We start from the raw sequence: 22,909 nt of genomic DNA on the forward strand, positions 1-22,909 counted from the left end.
CCCTCAGCTCTCCTTCGGCGCTGCCTCCGCTCCCGCCCGCCACCCTGCCTTTGTCTCCGCCCATGCCCGCCACCGTCCTCAGCTCCCCTCTGTCGCTGCCTCCGCCCCGTCGCCGTACTCGGCTACCCTCCCCATTGCTTAAGTGATATAGAGAGAGAGAGAGGAGGTGAGGGAGAGATAAGATAGATAGGATTGGGGAAAGAGATAGAAAGGATGAGAGATTGACAAGTAGGGTCACGGATTTAAAAAAGAATTGCTAACTGGACTACCGCATAGGATCAAAACCACTTTGAATTGAGTTGAGTTGGGAGGTAATTTATCATGTATTAATAGTTGAGAGTGAAAGATACTCCCTTCGTCCTAAAATAAGTGCTGTTCAAGTCCAATGTCTGACCGTTCGTCTTATTTGAAAAAAAATATGATTAGTATTTTATTGTTATTAGATGATAAAATATGAATAGTACTCCATGTGTGACTATTTTTTTTATTTTTTTCATAAATTTTTCAAATAAGACGGACGATCAAAACACTGGACACTGATATCTATGGATGCACCTATTTTGGGACGGATGTAGTATATGATTTTCGGGTCTGAGAAGTTAATTCGTACTCACTCAATAGTTTAGGGACGTAATCCAGACTTTTCCCTTTTTTTGGCTGATGTAGTATGCATTACTATATGGGCGACCACTGGCAACATGGTCCCACGTGCGCGCAACGAAGTAGACAATAGATGGCCATATGACCCGAGGCCCGATAGCCCCGCCCAAAGCACGGCCATTTGGCCCCGGCCCAAGCATGGCATAGCCCAACTAGTGTCAAGCCTGTGCCGGCACGGCCCGACAGTTAGGTCATGCCTAACCCGAGGCATGGCACGATAAAAAAATACTAGAGGGATCCAAAATATACTTAATAAACCATATAAGGCAAAGCAAAAAAAAAGAGGAATAAAAAATAGACTTATTTCTAGCCATATAAGACACATTCCAAAGAGTTGAGGGACAAACAATAGACTTATTTTAGGAAGAAGCACGATGTGCGGTCGTGTCTTTAGGCTGGCCGGGCACGACCCGAATCTTATTGTACTGTGTCTGGGCCATATATGCAGCCCGTGGGTTAGCACGACATGGCCCGACTGACATCGGCCCAGGCATGGCCTGGGCGGCCCGTTTGGCCATATATAGGGAGACCATGAGATGGGAGGCCCCGTAGAACTTTCCATGCTCCGATGGCCGGTTCGAAACGGCGACCATTGGCAACATGGCCCACATATCAGCGAGTGCAACAGAGATTAATCCGCCACTGCTCTAACTACCCTCTAAAGTCTGGGAGTCTTGTCGGTTCGTCCTCCTCTGCAAGTCCTCTCCGGCGTCCGCTTCTTTTCTCGCTTCTGCTCCCCGCCGCCACCGCCTCCTGCTCTCTCCGCTCGGGTTTCTCCGCGGCGGTTGTTAGCGAGGGGAACGAGGTATCGCCGGCGCCGTGGTTCCTGCGGGTGAGCTCTCTTCTCTAACCCTGCATGCTTAGCCGACGTGCCCTACGAGTGCTTGCTTGCGGTTGCGGGGTTGTGGGGGTGTACCCGTGACGGGGATTCAGTTCACACATTGCGTGGGGGCGCGGGTCGATTTTGCTGTCGCGGGATCGGTTCTGCGCTGATGCGACCGCGCCCTGAATCTAGGGCTCGTGCTAATTAGTTTGTTTGGTTCGGATTGTTGAAAGAGAGATACATCTGTGTGGTTCGCCTCTTAAATGGAGTCCTTGTTAGAATCTGGTTGCTTCTAGCGCCCTGAATCTAGGGCTCGTGCTAATTAGTTTGTTTGGTTCGGATTGTTGAAAGAGGGATACATCTGTGTGTGGTTCGCCTCTTAAATGGAGTCCTTGTTAGAATCTGGTTGCTTCTAGTTAGATTACCACTTTGATCGCAGGAACACGCAGTTACTTCTGGAATGTGGAATAGTTTAGTGCTTGCCTCTTGATGTGTAGGCAGAGTGGACTTTAATTTATACTCTTTTAAACACAATTCGTTGGGCCCTCGGATTCCTAGACTGCTTGTCTCCAGACAGTGGCATTGTGGCAATTAGTCTCCAGATATGTAGGCAGGAGTGACATTTTTTAACAGAGTAATCTGTTGATGCCTGGTATTCTAGTTTTTCTCTGGGCTGATGGTATGTTTGTTTACAAGGATCATTGAATGGTGGTATATTATTAAAGCATGCATCTGTCAGTGGTACAAACTTGTATCAATCTTAAGCATATTTGGTTATTTGTCTTAACATATTTATTCCTCATAAGAATTTGGTGGTCATGCGTAGCCAAGGTTAATGGTTTTAAGAATTACCTTCAATATTGTGGTATCAGGGCCTTCTTAGGCATATGCTTGATTCCATCATTCCGGAGTCTTAGTTGTTTTTTCTAAGTCTACCTAAGTGTAATCCTCTTTTCTTTTCCTCTCCTTTGGCGCCTGCTGCCAGTAGGATGCCGGGTGTAAACTCATTTGCTCTCTTGCTAATATAATGACACGTAAGCCTTTTGCTTGTTCGCAGAGAAACATTTTGATTCCTAAAATTGTATATATTGCTTACACACAACTTGTAATCTTGAGAATATCTTCTTAATATATTCCGTACTTGTTTGTTATGTACTTTGTTTTTTTTTTCTCAAGAATTACATATGTTTTGTGTTATATGATGTATAACATGCATGAACTACCACATTTAGGATGGCAGCTCCAGACATGCCCAACCGGTTCTCCCATATTGCCCATCAACTGGTGCATGCAGAGAAGAGGGAATCAATATTCTTTGTGAAAATGGTTAGAGTGCCTCACTGCCATGCTAAGATAGTGGAGCACCTGCAGAATAAATTCCATATGAAACCATCTGAAGCAGAAGGCACAATTAAGGAGCCCTTCTTTGCTACTGGATCTATGATTTATCAGGATGAGAATTTTGGATACATTTTGACCTGTGCTCATATCCTCGAGGATTTCTATTCAGCCAATATTGTACTGAGTAAGGAGCAGGCCAACAGGTGGTTCAAGTTTCTCATCCTCTGCAAGCACAATGAAGATCACATGAAGACTATCCATCCTGACTTGTATGAATCTGAGCGTGATAAGCGGAATTACACTGTAGCAACTGTTTTGAAAATTGATCAGCGTAAGGATCTTATGTTGCTTCAGTTCAATTTGTCCACACTCTATGCCACCCAGTATGCTCAAAGATGTCGCTTACCTCATCAGTCATTAAAGCTCGCAGAAAATCCATCCTCAGCACCAAATGATGTGGTCATGATCTCCTGGCCACCTAATAGGCCTGATACTGTTGTCATTGGGCAAGTTTCAAATCAATGCCGCTTATTCAACCAACTGACAACAGAAAGAGATAAAGGCTATAATATGCAATTTATAGAGCTAAAGATCAATGTTGAAAAGGGAGCATCTGGCTCACCTATACTCAATCATGCTGGTGATATCCTTGCAGTTTATCATGGCCGGATTGAAGGAAAGGGATATGCTATAAGCCATGACGACATTTACGAATTCCTATACACGCGCAAAATTCTATCACAGAATTTGCGTTAATGAGAGTGTTCATAAGTGAGTTGCATCGACAACAAAACAGCTCTCTGATTCTTCTAATGCAGTCAAAGTACTGATTTACAGCTTTGGTTCTGAAGCTATTGATTTTCAAGGACAAGAAAGTGTCTACCTGGAGGTACCTGTGATTACTGTTAGGCCGGTCAGCTGGTGCATACCTATTTGCCTGGATCAACGGGAGCGTTGTCTGCCTTGGCATATGCCTCCTTTTTGTCCCTATGAATGTGATACAGCTGCAGTTCAGAATGTTTTTTTATCGAATGCTGATGCTGCAGAAACTTCATGTTAGTTGTATTCCTTATACTAGGTCTCTTTTTCCTGCTGATACATCCCAAAAAACCACAGTATAGTAGATGGTACATCCTTATTCAACTCTGGATATTTTCCTCTTTTGTAATCAGATGCTCAGTTTTCACTATCTTTGTTAATTCTGATGGGTACAATGATACCCCAGAGAGAGATGGTACAATGGTACCCACATTTTCCTCTTGATATATCTCTCTTATGCATTGGATCTCCACTTTTCACTGTGTTGCAACTCTAGAGTTGTACTCTTATTTCGACATGAATATTTGAACAATTCACTTGGCATTGAATTCTCTTCACAACACAACTGTATGTCCAACTGCGATATATTCTGAGTTCTGAACTTATTGTATGTCAAATCCAGAACAAATTGTCCTGTGCGCAGTGTGCACTTTGTTCTTCTGCAGCTTATTGAAATTTGTCGATGCTGAACATTATGCCCCTAAATGCTGCGAAGTAGGTAAAAGTTATCTGGCAAACTGTCAGATTTGATTTGGTTAAGCACAACTATATATCGTGGGGGCAGCTGCCTCTTTTATACAGTAACTAGAAAAAAAAACCCGCGCAGATGCGCGGGAAATTTATTTATTGTTTATAAAAAGAATACTAAAATAAGTCATATCTCACCATATTTTATAAGAAAATTGATTAATAATAATTAAAGAAATATTTATATCCCGGTTACATATGAACTCGCCTATCATCATTCTTTGCAAAAATATGAGTTAATATGTGTTTGTTTTTTCTTTCATTATACATCCGATTCATCTATGCATATTCAGGGGTAATATACGATGGAATAATCTATATTATCAAAATTATTTGTGCTAATTATCAACACTATTTAGATGAGAATGTCATAATTAAAAGTGATATAATGTGGTTCCATGTGATATTTTTTATCGTAAGTATGTATGTTTTTTCTAGCGAATAGTAGTCTCATGTACGAATGTACTTTTTCCTTTTTTGATAAATATTTTTCTCTGATATGTTAGGTGTGTAATTGTATTTATAATTTGGATGTGCATACATTTATATGAGTGCTCACAATTCCATTTTATACCATTATTAAAATAAATACTTTGAAGAGATTTGGTGGGATGGTGTGAAGCAGCACTGCAGCGGCGTGGCTTCTTCGATAACCTCACCAGAAGTAGATGCCTCATAACACACGTGCTTATTGGTTATCAGCTAATTATTAGTTGCACAATGCATGGATGCCTCATAACCATTATGACTTGGCGATTAATGGATAGTGGTTTCTATATATAACTTATATACATGGGATTAGTGGAAACATAAAATTGATATATTTGGCTTGTTCCTGATTGACAAAGTATATTATATACTACATATTAAGTGTTTTAGTACGTAAGGTTGACTTCTAAAGTGCTTATCTGATTGGCTACTTTGTTATTTAAGATGAGCATGTTTCCCGAACTACAAAAGTTTCCTGAACTAAACGATGCGTGTTTTCTAAATACTTTCTATACAAAAGTATTTTTAAAAAATCAAATAAACCTATTTTCAATTTTGTAATACTTAATACTTGATTAATATTTTTTATGACATGTATCATTTTGTGTGCCCTAGATAAAGTCAGCCAGATCGATTGAAGGCCTATGTAGGAGATAAAAGGCATCGACACGGTATCAAAAGAATATATTTCATCATTAATTTTCTAGCAATATATGAAGAAGAAAATATTCAAGATAAATTTAGTAGTGTCATTTTAACACATCAATATTTTTTTCTAGTAGGTATTGAGTAAATTTTGAGAATGCTACACACAGTCGAAGTTGTTTTATTTTTAAAAATAAAAATCTAATATAATTATATATGTTGTTAAGTGATATATCTATAATTTTAATTTATTTATATTTTTCATGGATGTTTTCATGAGATATATTTTTTATTTGAACATAACTTGAAATAACATATATTTTTATTTTTACAACTTAAATTATAGTTAAGATGTGCTGATTATTAGATTGGTTTTTCGACTAACCGAGAAATAAAAAAAAGGAAAGAGAAGTACAAGTACAATTTTTTTTTGTCGGGTGTGGGTTTCGGGATACAAATGTACGTACTCACATACAGATATGGAACGATGTAAATCTTTGGAGATATCCTATCTTACTATAATGTTATCCTCCACTAACTTCTTAAGTTTGACATGCAAAGATGTCACATCATCATCTACTAACAAGATGCCACATCATCATCCACTAATTAACAAGATGTCATATCATCATCCACTAACACTCATCACATTTAAATATCATGCAAACATGCTATATATTTATAGTTTTTATAATTTAAGAGCTTTTAAAATACAAACATGTTAAATTATCATTCAACATAATTCACATAATGTTTCAATGTATATCTTTATTATGTTTTATGATATAAAGTATATAGTTCATCCTCACTTAGTTAGTGCTTAAATGATTAATCTATGGTCCAAATTATCTTTCTCTTTTTTTCTCTAATTAAGTCATATCACATCAATTGTTTTTAGTCTTTTGATGATTAGTATATCTCCCTACTTTTCTTCTTCCATAAAGTCATACCAGCTTACTTTTTAAGTTTGAATCACCATTCTACATACTATTTAAATTTAAATTATCATAAACCACATTAATTTACTTAATCTGATGTTATCTAGCTATCTTATATGTTATTTTTTTTTATTGTTATCATACTAAATTTCCGCAGCAATGCGTGGGGTTTCACCTAGTAATATAAATTTGATTGTTAATTTAGAAGATAGATCTAATGGTTAAAAATAATGGTCCCACCAGATTAAATGAAAATCAATGGCTAGATGTTTTGTTTTTTTCTTAGATTTTCTATGATTTTTAAAGTGCCACATGATGGCTTGAGAGCGTTTGTAGGAAGATTAATGGACTTTTAGTATATAATAATTATACATGTTGTTAAGTAATATATTTATAATTTTAATTTATTTATATTTTTCATGGATGTTTTCATGAGATATATTTTTTATTTGAACATAACTTGAAATAACATATATTTTTATTTTTACAACTTAAATTATAGTTAAGATGTGCTGATTATTAGATTGGTTTTTCGACTAAGTGAGAAATAAAAAAAAAGGAAAGAGAAGTACACGTACAATTTTTTTTGGTCGGGTGTGGGTTTCGGGATACAAATGCACGTACTCACGTACAAATATGGAACGATGTAGATCTTTGGAGATATAATATAAATTAGATTGTTAATTTAGAAGATAGATCTAATGGTTAAAAATAATGGTCCCACCAGATTAAATGAAAATCAATGGCTAGATATTTTGTTTTTTTCTTAGATTTTCTATGATTTTTAAAGTACCATGTGGCGACTTAGGAGTGTTTTTACGACTTAGGAGTGTTTTTAGGAGCATCATGTGGCGGCTTGAGAGCGTTTGTAGTAAGTTTCATGGACTTTTAGTATATAATAATAATAATAATAATAATAATAATAATAATAATAATAATAATAATAATAATAATAATAATAATAATAATAATAATAATAATAATAATAATAATAATAATAATAATAATAATAATAGATAGATAGATAGATAGATAGATAGATAGATAGATAGATAGATAGATAGATAGATAGATAGATAGATAGATAGATAGATAGATAACAAACTAATAATAATCACAGTCTTGCGCAAGACTATTTGTGTTTGGGTTGGGCCAAGGTTTTCATTCTACAGTTCTTGTTAGGCTGGAATGAAACAAAGTCCAATGTAACCCCCTCAACTATTAGCCGAATTTCGTATTTCGTAACCATCAACCTAAACGGGAAGTATATATCGATCAATCGCTCTAACTATATTAAAACCGATATGACTTTCGTTGCCGTGGCACGTTAAACCGGGTAATCCTAATGGGCGGGTGATCGCTCTCTCCCCTTCCTAGCGATCACCCGCCCCTCCCCCTTACTATTTTATCTCTCCATCTTCTCTTCCTACTACACCATAAATATTTGAATTCAAATTCAAATTTGAAACGGGTATGTAAACTTTGGGTCTATAAACTAATATTTAAATTTAAATTTAAATTCAAATTTGAAACGGGTATGTAAACTTTTGACCTATAAACTTTGGGTCTATAAACTAATATTTGAATTTAAATTCAAATTTGAAACTATGTAAACTTTTTACTTATAAACTTTGGGTTTATAAACTATTATTTGAATTCAAATTCAAATTTAAATCGGATATATAAACTTTTGACTTATAAACTTTAGGTGTATAAACTTTGGATGTATAGAAATACTATATATAAAAAATATTTGAATTCAAATTCAAATTTGAATCGGATATATAAACTTTTGACTTATAAACTTTGGGTCTCTGAACTTTAGATGTGTAAACTTGATGTGTATAAACTTTAGTGCATAAATTTACTAAAATAGAAAAGTAATACGGTGCCAAAAAAACCAGGTGGAGGGAGGGAGGGGGAGGGGGGGAGGGGGAGGGGGGGGGGAGCAAATTGATCGCTACCCATTGCCAGACGAGCAATCGCTCATTAGCCGTTTCGCGTTAAACCGACCAAAATTCTCTATTGATGGAACAAAATTCTCAGGCTTTGGCCCATTTTAGCAGCAGTAGAGAAGTACTCCCTCCGTCTAAAAAAAAGACAAATCCTGAGTTTCCATGTCCAACGTTTGACTGTTCGTCTTATATGAATTTTTTTTATAATTAGTACTTTTTATTGTTATTAGATGATAAAATATGATTAATACTTTATGCGTGGCTTGTCTTTTTAATTTTTTTTATATTTTTTTTTTCAAATAATACGGACGATCGACATGAAACCCAAGTTTTGTTTTTGTTTTTTTTTAATGAGGCGGCGGGACGTCATTGTCATCGTCCTCCTGGTCGGCGGCCAGGCGACGAGATCCTCCGGGCATGTCTTTCCCGGCGACCCGGCCCTGCCGGCTGCCGCCTCTCCACCCTCCACACCCCCGCCTCCCCACCCTCCACACCCCCGCCTCCCTCCCCTCAAACGCGGCCCTTCCATCCTCTAGATCTGTCAGTCCACGGACCACACGGACCCCGCTTGGCGAGGCGATGCGTTCGTCCAACGCGGACCACGAACTGTGTCTCCCTGCCGACGTTACCGCGCATCAAGATTAGGTGCAAGCTCGGGGGCACCTGCCTCAACGTTGGATGCATCCCCTATTCCCCTCCAAGGTATTGCGTTCTCCATTCGCCGTCTCCGTGCGCGATCTATATGTCCATTGGTAAAAATTCGAGCACGTCGATCCGTGACCGTGTTGAGCACTTTACAACGAATCTTGGGGGTTAGGATTTTGCGGTGTACAGGTGCGTAAGCTGTAGTGTTGTTTGATGCGGTACAGGGGTAGAAGAGTGGGACGGTTTGCACATTTTAATTGTCCATCTGAAATACTAGTAAAGAAAAGTTCGACCATCTAAATGCCACGTTTGGCTCCTCTCACCAAGCTATTTATTAGTGTGCAGATGTGAATTCTGTTATGGTTTCTACTTATTGTGATCATTAGGTTATGCAATTTCTTAACTCTTCATGGTGATAACTTGCGCTAGGGGTGGTTTGGAGTAGCACTAATTGTGGGACTGTGGGTGTAGTTTCAGTTTCTTTTTCTCTGCTGCTGTTTGTGGAAGCCTGAGAGGTGATACAAACCTTGGGTCCCAAACACCCAATGTGTAATTGGCTAATTGCATTCCCAGAAAAGACAGAGTTTAGCCAGTCCATTGACTGGTAAATAACTTGATCTACTCATAAGCATGGAGTGTTGTCTGCAATTTACTATATATAGTAGTTGTAGTAATGCGCACTTTTACCAGAAAGATTTTACTGAGTTAATAGATTCACCTGGGAGGTGACAAATGCCTTGGGTACCAAACTCCCAATTGTTTAACTTTGTCATATCATGTGATTGAACTGGATGCTAATGAGGGATAAATTTTGTTAGAAATAGGATGGAGTTATTTCTGGGAGACAAATTTCTGATTGCAATGCACAACAAATTCGAAGTTCTTTTATTTTCCCCATTTAGCTCTCACACTCCAGTTAGAAGTTGTTTTTAAACTCTCATATCCAATTAGTGTGTGGTAACCTTGGGGTCTGCTAGTATATGTTGCTGATAGCCACATGAGGTGTTTGACAAACATACCAAATTTTAAAAAAATTATATAGGAGCCTCTTTGAGTAAACTGACTGTTTATCTTGTGATTTCTTCTGTTATTAAACTGCTAGTCTGCATAAATGCATCCTTCCTCTTAGCTAAAATAGTTGAGACTTTGTAGACGTAGGGATGTTTAATTGTTTATTATTGAGCATGTTGCTGGGAAGTTTACTAATGGATCTCATCTGTGTCAGTTTAGGTGATAAGGTTCATATCTCACTTGGAACAGGTATGGCAGGAGAAATATCGTGGCTTCAACTTATCCAATACAATACAAAAGTTGGAACGTTGTTTTGGTGTTCTAATAAACCTAGAAGCTAGTGATAGATAATTGGCCTCAAAGGTTGGTGGGGAATGCAGTATTATATTTATCCAATACAATGCTCGCTTGTTTATAATATACTAGAAGTTATCCTGCGCATTGCTGTGGGAATTCATGGAACAATAGTGGGTAGGGAAAGCAAAACGGTGTATTGCTTTAGGACAACCTTTTGGTGTGAATGTTATGGTTTTGTTCAACATTTAAAAAAATCAGTTGTGGAATCGGATGATATATATATCTTGGTAACTGACAGTGTAGATATTGCTGTGGGCAATAGAAAAAAAAATCTAAATATGAAAATCTAGCATTGATCAGTCTTGGTATAGGAAAGAAAAATGTTTAGTGATGCTGTGAGAACTAGGCTAACGATAATAATTCAAAATCATATACTACCTTCTTTTCAAAATGTATGACGTTGTTGACTTTTCGCACAATGTTTGACCATTCGTCTTATTCTACATGTTGAAATGGAGGGAGTACATTGCTCCCCAAGTCGAATAACAGAGTTAGCAAAACCAATTCATAGCAGGGGATTCATAACTTAAACACTAACTACTTTATAAGAATGTTAGCAGAAGGTCCTGTTCAAGTAAGTCATCGGAACTGAAAAGGAAAAAAAAGGATTTACCCCACATCTGTGCCTCATGAATGCAATATTTCAGTTACTTGTTCAGTCTTCATCTCTCTCAGGAGGCAAAGCAGGCTACTTTCAAAATTCAAAGATTACCAAGCTGAAATATGGGCATGATGGAATACATCTCTATCAGTGGCACATGAATATAAAGTGTTTAGGTGTTCAGTAAAGGTAAGATAGACACTTTCACCAGATAAAATGGTCATTCAAATACAGATAGAAAAAAAAGCTGATAAAGATGATAATTCATATTCATATAAAGATCGCTATTAAAATTCAGATATCAAAGAAGTTTGACAAACTAAAAATTTCCATCAAATTTAAGAGTTTTACCACCTCATATAGCCATTATGCTTCGCCTATGAGTGAACCAACAGATGATCTTGTTTCCTGCATTCTTCAATTGCTTGAGAAGAAGAAAAAGGATCTGACAATGAAAGCACCATAGGATATACACATAACTGGAAGGGCCAGTATATATGAAGAAACCTGATTGAACTAATAAGACTAAAACATATTGATTTGAACCTGTGGTGGCGTATCCTGAGAGGCTAGTTGAGCTGTGGAAGCTCATCATCTTGTCTCTTCTTTCTCCCTGTGATGAAGATTGATTGGTCTGGGAGTGCCTGAGAGCACGTTGGTGGTCATGGCCTCATATTTGATAGGAAAAGGAAAAGGCATATATATTGAGGGAAATGAATGGCCATGGCCTATATTATATTGCTGTCGCTTCAACTCCTAGCTGTTACAGAATTTGATAGCGCGGGCGCAGCAAATCGTTTCAGGTCAGGGGGGACACCTTTTGCGCTGATAGTGCAAGTGAAACGATAGCCAGTGAGATGGGCTGGGCCAAGTAGGAAAGTTGGGCTGGGTTTAATTTGCTGGGTATGAGACAGTAATGAATGAAATAGATGCTCGGGCATGCAATCCGATGCCGTCAATCAAAGTAATCCAATGGATGGAAATGAAGGGGTGACGTGGCAAAGCGTGAAGGCAGGAAAATACCTTAATTGCACTAAGTGGGGGATGGATTGGAATAAAAAACATCAATTGTATTATCCTTGAAAAGAAGGCACATCACAAAATTACACAATAGTTACATGGTTTCAGTTTCTCTCATTTAGAGTTGACACTTTCTTGCTCTTTCTTCTAAATGATGTGTGATCTTTTCTCAAATAGTATCTTTATGTTAAGTGTTTTCTTTAAATAGTGTTCAAGTGTAGATAATACTGTGCACATCCATTAGATTGTGCCATGGTTACCATTTTGAAGGTCATTTTAATTGTTTAGTTTTTCTGGCAACCTGCTGATTGAAACATATAAAGATTTGAGGTCACCTTATTCGGTATTGTTCTTGTATTTATAGTATTTTTACCCAGGTGTAACAAAATTTCCCTGTAAACCTTGGTAAAGCCAGATAAATACATCACGAGGTTCTTGCTAAAATGCTGATGGAAACCCAGCTGAGTTACCAAATTATTACTTGATTTCTCTGTTGGAAGATGGGTATATTTCGAGACCTGCTAATTGTAAATGCATTGTTTGGCTTGCTATTGCATTGCACCTGACTTGGGATTCTTCTTCATGATTTCAGGCTTTACTGCATTCATAGTGAGGCAAAGTCTTATTTTGCACACCATGGGATTAAATTATCAAATAGATTTGGCTGCCATGATGGCACAAAAGGACAATGTGCCTGCTAAAAAAGAACAAGGTTGAGTATGCCAGAGGTTTTTGGAAGTTCCTGTACCCTTCAGAAGTACCTGTGGACTTGCACGGTAACGTAGCACAATCTTCAAAGGGAAGAATATAATGATTGCCACTTGTTCAGATGTAAAATCTCTCCCTGAAGTTACAATAGATGAGAAAAAGATTGTCACCTACTGCCTACTGGTGCTCTTTTCTTTCAGAAATACCAAAGAAATTGGTGATTGTTGGAGCTGGATACATAGGTTTAGAGACGGTTCTTTCTGGAACGGGCCAGGTCTGAGGTTAGTGTTGTCGAATTTGCCTCTGACATTGTCCCATCAATGGATGGACAAATTAGGAAGCCATTCAAGCATATGCTGGAGAAGCAGAAAATGAAATTCATGCTTAAGACAATGGTAGTTGGGGTTGACGCCTCTGGTAGTTGTGTCAAGTTAACTGTGGAGCCTGCAGCTGGTGGAGAGCAGAGTATTCTGGACGTTGTTGATGACAAATGTTAAGCGTGTCCACACAACTGGGGATGCTATACCCGGACCCATGCTTGCACATAAAGCTGAAGAAGATCCATTGCCTGTGTTGAATTCATCGCAGGAAAAGGTCACTTAGATTATGAACTGTACCCAGTGTGGTGTATGCACACCAAGAGGTGGCCTCCTTTGGCAAGATAGAAGAACAGGTGAAGGCATCAGGAGTGGCCTACCAGGTTGGGAAGTCCTCCCTGTTAGCACACAGGTGTTCGAAGGCGATTGATGATGCTGAAGAGCTGGTCAAGGTCATGGCTGAGAAGCAGTGATGAGGTAACATTCCATGGCTCGTGCAGATCTGAGCATGATGTGGTCTTGGCCACCTGTCCTTTCTTTCCTATATATGAATGTCTGGCAGATTTTTGTCTACTACGAATAAAGATTCACAAATAAACTTTAATAATTGTTTACTCCTTATGTGTTGGTTTTATTATTTATGTTATTCTTATTGCTTGAGTGTTTGCTGGCTGTAGCTTTGTTGCCCTGTACTGCTTGATGTTCAGTAATCTGTTCATATCTCTATATGAAAGAAGATAGGAAGCCATCAGGCACATGCATATCGTAACAAGCTGGCGTAGTCAAGGCAAGGATATCATAGTAAAGAAAAAGAAACTTCATCCCTTCATCAACCCCTTTTTACGCGCCACCTGAAATTTTCAGTGAGATGAAGCTTATCGGACGCAACTCAGGATCGGGCGCCTGATGGAGGAGTGGAAAAATCGGGCGCTGACGTGACGCATGCGTGCAAACCACTTTAAACTATTTTTTCTTTTAAATTGGGCATGCATGTGTGCCCGACGCAAGGATTCCCGAAGCTTATCTGGTCTGCTTAGCTATACGCAACTAGGCTAGTATACTTGAACATCTGAATATCTGATCCCCTTTGTTTGGAATTCTCTTTGGGATTTTAAGTCAGATTATCGATTTCTTGCCGTCTGAAAATGGTAGCTCAAAGCGGCTGGTCTGATCTCTTCCACTGGTGACATCAACTAAATAGTTATAAAAAAATAAAAAAACAAGATAGATTCAAATTAATATATCATTTCACAAACATATAATTTAAATTTAAATTCTATAACTTGTACTCCGTCCGTTTAAGGTTATAAGACGTTTTGACTTTGGTTAAGTTAAAGTCAATATATTTTAAATTTGACTAAGTTTAACTAAAATTATAACGTCTTATAAACTGAAACGGGGCTAGTAATAAAAATACTACCTCCTATGACCGTTGGTTAGTTCGACTGCTTTAGCAGGCACCGCATGTTGTCCTGGGACGCAATGCCCATTGTTGTCGTATCCTCCCCGAAGAAGTCCCACAACGAGTAGAAGGTGGCCCCACCCGTCCCCCATCATCGTCAGCCATAGTATGAAAAACCAGATCAGTGGATGACCTGGTTGACTCCTTGGTTTACCGGTTGAACCTTGAACCCGGCGGTTGAACCGCAGTTCAAAAGGCTAACAGGCAATTAGTTTTTGACTAGACGGAAAATAAAAGCAATGAGCCAGCAGTTAGTAGGATGGATTGCATATTTCCATGGAGTAGCATTTTTTTATTTTGTTCTCTTATTACCTGACAATATGTTGGACGGCCATCACTGCTTGGTCATCATCTGTATTGTTTATAAGTCACAGATAGCCTTTTCTGCAGTTTCATTTCTTACGTGACTTTTCTGCAGTTTTATTTCTCAGATGAACAGGCAGGCTACAGTAGGGAAGAAGATTGACCATTGAGGATTTGGAGCAAGCAGGGAAGATGAACCACTTAACTTGTACTAATCAGTCTTTATTGCTGAAAGTCTACTAGAGAATAACTTGGACAGAATCTAGGGAACAGCAATAGACGAGGTTCACAACGTAGTAGACTCCCTCACTATATAGCATGTAACTCAAGTTCACATCTTTTCAGGTTCCAGTTACCTCTCCCTCACAATTTAGCAAGGACATATTGTTTGAGATGTCTAGATCTGTTAACAACTGCATTGTGTTGCATTCCTTGCCACAATCATACTTTATTTTCTGTTCTGTCCTTTTTTTTAAGAGGCTGTCTATATATTATGTGACAGAAAATCCCAACTCCTATCATTCGAATTTTGGACCATTGGATGTACTTTAAGATTCGTGCAGCCCCTTAACCCTAACTCCTCCTCCCCTCGGTTCCAGATCACGCCGCCACCCTCCTCCTCCTGTCCCACGCACGATCCGTCGCCGCTACCACCGCCACCGCCCCACCGTGCCGCCGCTCGCCTCGCGGCTGGCCGGAAAAGGTCAACGGCGCCGGCAAGCCCCCTCCCCCCTTCCCCTTCACTTTCTCATGGCGGCGACGACGAGGTGCCCCCGCCCCGCCGTCTTCCCCGTCTCCGGCGGCTCCCCGCCGCTGGATCCGCCACCACCGGCCGCCGCCTCCTAATCCCACACTTGCTTTGCCCCCACCGCCAACGCCGGCCCACCGCCCTCCTCCATCCCCGCAGCTTCGGCGGCGCTGCCGCCGCCTCGCCGCCCGCCGGAGTCCACCGCCCACCGCCAGTCCTCCGCCGCCCACGGCCATCCCTCTAAGCCCCGAGGAAACCCCCTCCCTCTTCCCCCTCCCCCAACCCCCCTCCTACCCTCACCCCAACCCCAAACCCTAACCCGCCGGAGTTGGGGTGTCACCGGTACCGGAGAAGAAGGGGAGCCCGCCGGAGTTGGAGGAGAGATGCCGATGCACGAATCTTGGCATGGATCCAATGGTCCAAAATTTGTAAGATTTCATCCCCAAATTTTATTCGAATGCCATATAGCAATCCTGTTTTTTTAATTATCACTGCTACATGTCTTCGTAATGTTGTCCTAACTGTAAACAAATACTCCACCTCGAACGTTTCCAAGTTAAATATTTTTTCAATCTGCTGCATTGCAGGATGATGTGAAATACTTATAATCGGATATAGCAGTGGATTTCTAGTCACAAGCTACAAAATTAAGAACAAATTGGTTCGTGGTAGTGAACTTCTTTAAGTCATCATATTTTTCTGTTCATACGAAGGAAATGAATATGTGATTTTCCAACGAAATGAAGCCCTTTTTTGCTTAGTCTATCTGAACCTTTTGTATAATTGGAATTAATTAGAATGTAATAGATCGTCTTCATGTCCCGTTATCGAGGACCTCGTTTTAAAAAAATACGCCACCGGAGCACATCTTGGATCTGTCAATTATGTTATGGTCGGAGTTCCACTCATGGCGAGGATTGACGGGGAGAACTGCAAGTTTTCGGAGCCGACACGACCCAAGTAAGCCTCGCTCACGGGCATCTGAGCAATTCTTCATGTTGCTTTTACAAAACTTTATTTCTTTCATTCTTGCTCGAGCCGGATGATGAAAAATTCTCATGTCCGGTTCCTTTGCCCCCCCGGACCGCCCGGATCCCATGAGTGAATAGTTATTCCGGATGCTTGCCAAATCTGAAAAAACCCGGAGGCTATTTGGATTCTATGGTTATGATTCTACCAGATATGTCTTTTTGATTCCGTCGAAAATCGATTTTACGGTATAGGCGCTTATGACCTCCCCACCAGGGCTTCGGTCACCGGCTTCCCTGTCATCAGTTCACCAACTTCCTTAACCTTCCGGCGGCATGAGGATGTCAAAAGGAAAGGGGTGGGGTTTTTCTCGCTTTTGGCGTAGCAGGCCTCCCTTTGGGAGGCCCGCACGACGGGCTATTAGCTCAGTGGTAGAGCGTGCAGTTTCTCTTTCACGGTATTGGGATCGTTTGATCGATTTCCTATTTTCCTTTTGCTAGAAATTTCATTGTTGTCAGTATTGACATGTAGAATGGGACTCTCTCTTTATCCTCGTCCAATTAATCCACTTTTAAAAAGATTTCGAAAACTATGAATTGAAGGGAAGAATTCTTCCATTCTCTTTTTCTTTGGTTTGGGGAGTTCAATCCTGGCTCAGGATGAACGCTGGCGGGTCCTATACATATGACCTGCGATCAGGAAAAGAATAGCAATAGCTAAATGGAATAAATATGTTTTTGTACTTTTTCTTTAAAATGCAAAGCAGACGGGGACTAATTGAAGTAAGAAGTCTCTCAGATGGGGAGACTTCTTACTTCAATTAAATTATTTCACTTTTTTAGTCAGAACCTTAGGTGGTTCTCGGAAGAAGATAGCGAAAAATATTATCCCTAAAGTCGAAACTAAAAGGAACGTATATCCGTATAATAAATAAAAAAAGGGGATTCTATTATGAAAAGTACAGTATTCCTGCAATAAGACTTACAACTTCTACCTATCTTATCCTAAATTAACAAAAAAATTAGTTCTATATTGCAACTGAGAAAAAATTGTTCCCCCACCTCCTTTATCACTAAGCGGTCATTTAGGGGCCTTAGCTGGTGATCCGGGCTGTTTTCCTCTCGACGATCATTATAGGAATGTTTCCAATAGAAATGGTTTGCTTTTGCACATCGAAACCATGCGTATTTGCAATACAGACATGGGGATCAGTTGGATCTTTGATTGAGTAATATTTCTTTTTTGATTGCTCTCCTCTCTGGTCTGGAGGAGGTCACCGCCGGGAAAAGCATGAAAAAAAAGGCTCGAATGGTACGATCCAGAGGTTAATCGTACTCTGGCAACTTTACGTAAGGCAGAGTTGGGATTTTTGGGTTGGTAGTGCACTAGGTATTCGTTTTTCTTTCTAGTTAGTAAAGAACTTTTGGATTCTAACAAAAAAATTCTAATAATATCCTTATTCTATATTTTATTGAATTCCTACTTTATAGCTGTGGCACAACTTCTTATTTATGTGGGAGCTATAAATGTCTTGATCATATTTGCCGTAATGTTCGTAAATGGCTCAGAATGGTCTAAAGATAAGAATTTTTGGACCGGTGAAATGCATTGAGATCGGAAAGAACACCAACGGCGAAAGCACTCTGCTGTCGCGATCTCGCGAGGGTGAGCTAACTCCAAAAACCCGTCCTCAGTTCGGATTGCAGGCTGCAACTCGCCTGAATGAAGCAGGAATCGCTCCTTATCGGCGTGGAGGAAAAATCGGACTATTTGGGGGAAATCCTTAACGATCCAAAAACCAGTTTTTTCTGGTTTTCGCTAAAACCATTTTGAAACCATTGACTTACGGTAGAAAATGGTCAAATTTTATCAAAAATAATAGGAGACTGCTATACAGCGTGATCCCGTCCAGACAGGATGATACCAAGCAGGTATCAGATTCCTGTACATGTTGGTATTAGATTTTATACCTCATATGTATCACTCGATACTCGTCAGGTATTAACTAATACCTCATCGGTACTAGCTAATACCCCAGTCGGTGCCAGTTGATACATATCGGTATTAGGCCTATACCTACCGCTATTAGACATGGCACCAATCGAGTATCAAATCTGAGCCGAGAGGGGGAAGAGAAGAAGGGATGGAGATGGTTACCAGCATTGCTGTGGCGAAGACGACGCTGCTCCTTGTCCTCCCCCAGGGCGATGGCGGCGCTCCCCATCTTCCCTCTCCACAATCTCCCATCTTCTCTTACCGCAATCCTAGACAAGAGGGGGAGCAGCAGGATGCTCCCCTACATTGTCCCTCCCTGCAATTGCAGATAACAAGGACAAGGAGCAGCAAGCACAAGGAGGAATAGGGGCAACCGTCGGAAGGTGGAGGTCATGGAGGAGTTCGCTGGGCACCAATGGAGACACTCCTCTCGATTCGGCTGCTGGCGGTAGATGGGGGTTGCGGGCTCGCGACCACGATGGTCTAGCTCCTGGCAGCAATGGACTGGGAGCGCGTGAGGCCAACAAGGCGTACGACGCCTTCTTCGTGCTTCCGTGTGAAAAGTCATTTGCTGACCATGTGGGAATGCGGGGATCCCGTCCCGTCCCGACTCCCGACGGGATCCCAGTGGATAGAAATCCAAAAATTATAATATTGCTTGAATTCATTGGAACTTGAAAAAACAATCAAATGGTTCATGTTATCAAGCAGGTCAAGTAAGTATGGTTTTCTTTTATATGAGAGCAAAAGTCAAATATTTATAACCGGAGATACTAACAACAAAATAACTTTTCTCACTGTTACTGTTTTTTTTGATGTTTTAAATCAATCTCGTTTAATAAAACATATATTATCTTATGGTAATTTGATTTGCATCGAAATAATACCGTAGTGTCAGCATGTATATATTACTACCCTTACCTATTCCATTGCTAGTACTCACGCACGTACAATGCACGTTTTTCATATATAATCGTATTAAAACATCTAATCCTTCCAATAATATATTTACTTTGCACATTCCATTTGATTGCAATCCAATAATCCTCATTGTCTTTTCTTTTCTAAAAGGTTGAACAACATATTTAAACATACTAAAAATACATGAAATAAAATTTACAATTTATAGAATCTACAAAATTACAGAGAATAATATTTAAACTTGAAATGTCAATAAAGCAAACCAAGTATAACAACAAAATTACAAGCATACTACTGACATTTTAGACTTCTCTGCAATGTTAGAATTGGACGGTTGAAAATTCTCTCGTATATAGTTCAACAGTGCACAAATTAAAGCGCTCAATTATCGATGGAACAAATTGAAGGCAGCAGAGTCCTGAACATGATCCTCAAGGCCTGAACCTAGAGAGATAAACGGCAATAATCATTGTTTAGACAAAAAAATGCTTTTCTATCTAAATAATTTGATGATGTATTGCATTATAGGAATTGTCAGTAAACAACTATGATTCTTACATTATTAACTACCACCGGAATCTCCAGTTGTGGCCACCATCATCGCTTGAACTGCATGCTTAAGAATTTGATGCAGATTTGTGAATTATCATCCAAGGATAAGTAGGAAGACATGACAACATTATATTTCTGCCATATGTACATCCAATCTTCTGTAACACGATAAGAACTTAATGAATAGTGAGTGACCAAAAACACATTAAGCAATCCCTCCATATAGTAAGATGTGATTTCTGAAACTTTAGAGCTAGATCGACATTTCGTACCCACTGAATGCCTTCTATCAGTCTCGTTGCTCAGTGAATAGGATTTGATAAGCAAATAAAAGTTCAGTTAAAAATATTTCCAGTGAACTTAACACCAACAAAATAAATTTTTTCTTTCACCTGCTGACACTTGCCGACCTGGTAAACCAATATTCGAGTTAATGCATTGGTGTAACTTATCATAGCTAAAAAAATTGTATCTAATCAGAGTAAGCTGGCAAATACAAGTGTTTTAAAAGCAAAACATTTGTGCAATAGTATAAGTGGTCAAACATATTAGCAAATAAAGCGCAATATGAGTTATTAATCTACCAGGATGATTTGCACACGATCCAATAAACTTGTTCCAAACAAACTAAACAATAAGCAGCCTCAAACACACAAAATATGCTTGCAAAGTACATGCATGTACGGTTATTTGTTTTGTTGAACGGAGGTGGGTGGGCCATAGGATGTGTCATGGGAAAGTTGTAGGTGTGTGATCAAGGAAGAACACCAGCCATATTAAGATTATTTAATTTTTTTTGAACCTTTTAAATTTTTAATTTTAAAAATAAATCTATCCAAAACTTATTTTCAAGATCTTAGCCTTTTGACAAGCCAACCAAACTAGCGTGACAAAACAATACTATCATGCCCGCTGCAGGGGTCTTGCCAGTGTTGTTTTGTTACGTCAAGCGGACTGGTGTGGCCAAAAGGTTCATTTTGAAAATAAGTTTTGAAATGGTTTAGTTTTAAAATAAAAAATTTAGAAGGTTAAAAAATATAAACAAAATTCCATATTACTTCCTCATCCATTTGTAATGCTAATGTAAAAATCAATAGAGTGATATATGCTCTAAAATTGTTGCGTCTACAACCAATTAATGAAGATAGAATGCAATATATATTATAATGGTTTTTCTTGTATTTTTTATATTAATTTTTTCTTAACAAACGAGGCCTAAAAGGTAAACCTAGCTCTGTGCCCAACTCTCCATGACTCTCCATGCATGCCACTAGCTTAGCTAGCACTACGTACTTGCTGTGGAGTCAACCCTGGGTATCACCAGTCGAACCACCAGCCCACACTGTGTATTGAATCATGCTGTGTATTGGGTGGGTGGTGTGGATTCACTTAATACACAGGTAGGACTATTCACACATGTATAATATACACGGACAACCAAACGAGGCCTAATGAAGATAGAATGCAATATATATTATAATGCTTTGTAGGAAGCAGAACATTTCACCATTTAGGCCTACAAATAAATACGTGGGTTGTTATCGGGGGCGGCCCTAGGATTGGGACAACATAGGCTTGACCTGGGGCTTGGCTCCAAAACTCCATGTAAATCCTTCGGAAATTGTCCTAGTTTGGATTGTTTATTTCATAAAAAAATGATTTAAAGACTTACCAACCTGAATTAAATTAAAACCGTTGGAAGATCTTGTCCTAGTTAATTTGGACGGTTTATTTCATAAAAAATGATTTAGTGACTTGCCAACCTGAATTAAATTAAAACTGTTGGAAGAGCTTGTCCTAGTTTGGATGGTGGTTCAAAGCAGTACGGCAGGCAACTTGAAGTTACATAAATAAAAAATCTAGTACATATCGGGGAGCATAACTTGGGTATCTAGGTCATAATAAATATTTAACCAAACAATTATGTATGTCAATTATTAGCGGGAATTTTGATACACATTATATATAGAAAAAAAATGAAGAATTCAGGTCTTGACGTTTAGAAATTATCCTCCAATAATGATCACAGCTACTTTTAGTAAGTTCGACCTGGAGAAACAAATTAACTTGTAAGAGACCATGGCCATGAAAAAGACTTTCAATGCTTATATCCGGAAGAACTTTGGAACAATGCAGTTGTTGAGTCTACAGTGCATCTTCTTTACAAATGGAGAAGAGAACCATGGATTAATGAATTGAAATGGTGAACATGTTTTATTTTTCTCACCAAAAATTGCCACTTTATTTCAACTTCCCTTTTTTTTTCCACCCCTAGTTGTGCATGCTGAATGACAAACATTTTGGTTAAAGAAGTGAAGACGACGGCTGCATTCATGGCAAGCAAATAGTATACGGTTCTATGCTGAGGTGGAGAATGGAGATATTACCTTGGAAGTTCAGTACTATACATTCATCAAATGTTTCGCTGATGATTCATAATTATTGGCACAACTAAATGGAGCTCAATGATGTTTCTGAAAATCTGAAGAAAAAAGATCTAGTTTGTCGATGCTTTCACACGTAAGTTGCTAGAACAATAAGAAGCAACTAATGAAACAAATTAGCAACGTGTAGGCAACATTTTACTAAATATATGGTCAGCTTGTTAAAAGTCTTCCATTCAGTAATTTTATCAACAGAAGAAAGAGAGGAATGATAGGAGGGGATCCACGATCAAATAATAATATATTGTGACTAAGGGCCTGTTTAGTTTGCGAAATGAAAATTTTTGGGTGTCACATCAAACGTTTGACCGGATGTCGGAAGGGGTTTTCAGACACGAATGAAAAACTAATTTCATAACTCGCCTGGAAACCGCGAGACAAATCTTTTGAGCCTAATTAATTTACCATTAGCACATGTAGGTTTATGTAGCACTTATAA

General features: G+C 39.0%; 1 protein-coding gene, 1 long non-coding RNA gene and 1 pseudogene across 2 annotated transcripts; all 3 read left to right on the top strand.

Annotated features, from left to right (window-relative positions):
- Positions 1 to 1,320: 1,320 nt before the first annotated feature.
- On the top strand, positions 1,321 to 4,186 carry LOC4333637 (uncharacterized). Its single transcript, XM_015773925.3, has 2 exons — positions 1,321 to 1,492; positions 2,716 to 4,186. Exon 2 carries the CDS (start codon positions 2,717 to 2,719, stop codon positions 3,578 to 3,580), a length of 864 nt encoding a protein of 287 aa, XP_015629411.1. The 5' UTR covers positions 1,321 to 1,492; position 2,716; the 3' UTR covers positions 3,581 to 4,186.
- Positions 4,187 to 8,777: 4,591 nt separating this feature from the next.
- On the top strand, positions 8,778 to 12,637 carry LOC136355866 (uncharacterized). The gene is made up of 3 exons (XR_010740393.1): positions 8,778 to 9,119; positions 10,293 to 10,322; positions 12,429 to 12,637. It is a non-coding gene; the product is annotated as an uncharacterized lncRNA (long non-coding RNA).
- Positions 12,638 to 12,659: 22 nt separating this feature from the next.
- LOC112938313 (dihydrolipoyl dehydrogenase 1, mitochondrial-like) lies at positions 12,660 to 13,690 on the top strand (annotated as a pseudogene).
- Positions 13,691 to 22,909: the final 9,219 nt, after the last annotated feature.

This window comes from Oryza sativa, chromosome 3 (genome assembly GCF_034140825.1).
Source record: "Oryza sativa Japonica Group chromosome 3, ASM3414082v1".
Classification (NCBI taxonomy): Eukaryota; Viridiplantae; Streptophyta; class Magnoliopsida; order Poales; family Poaceae; genus Oryza; species Oryza sativa.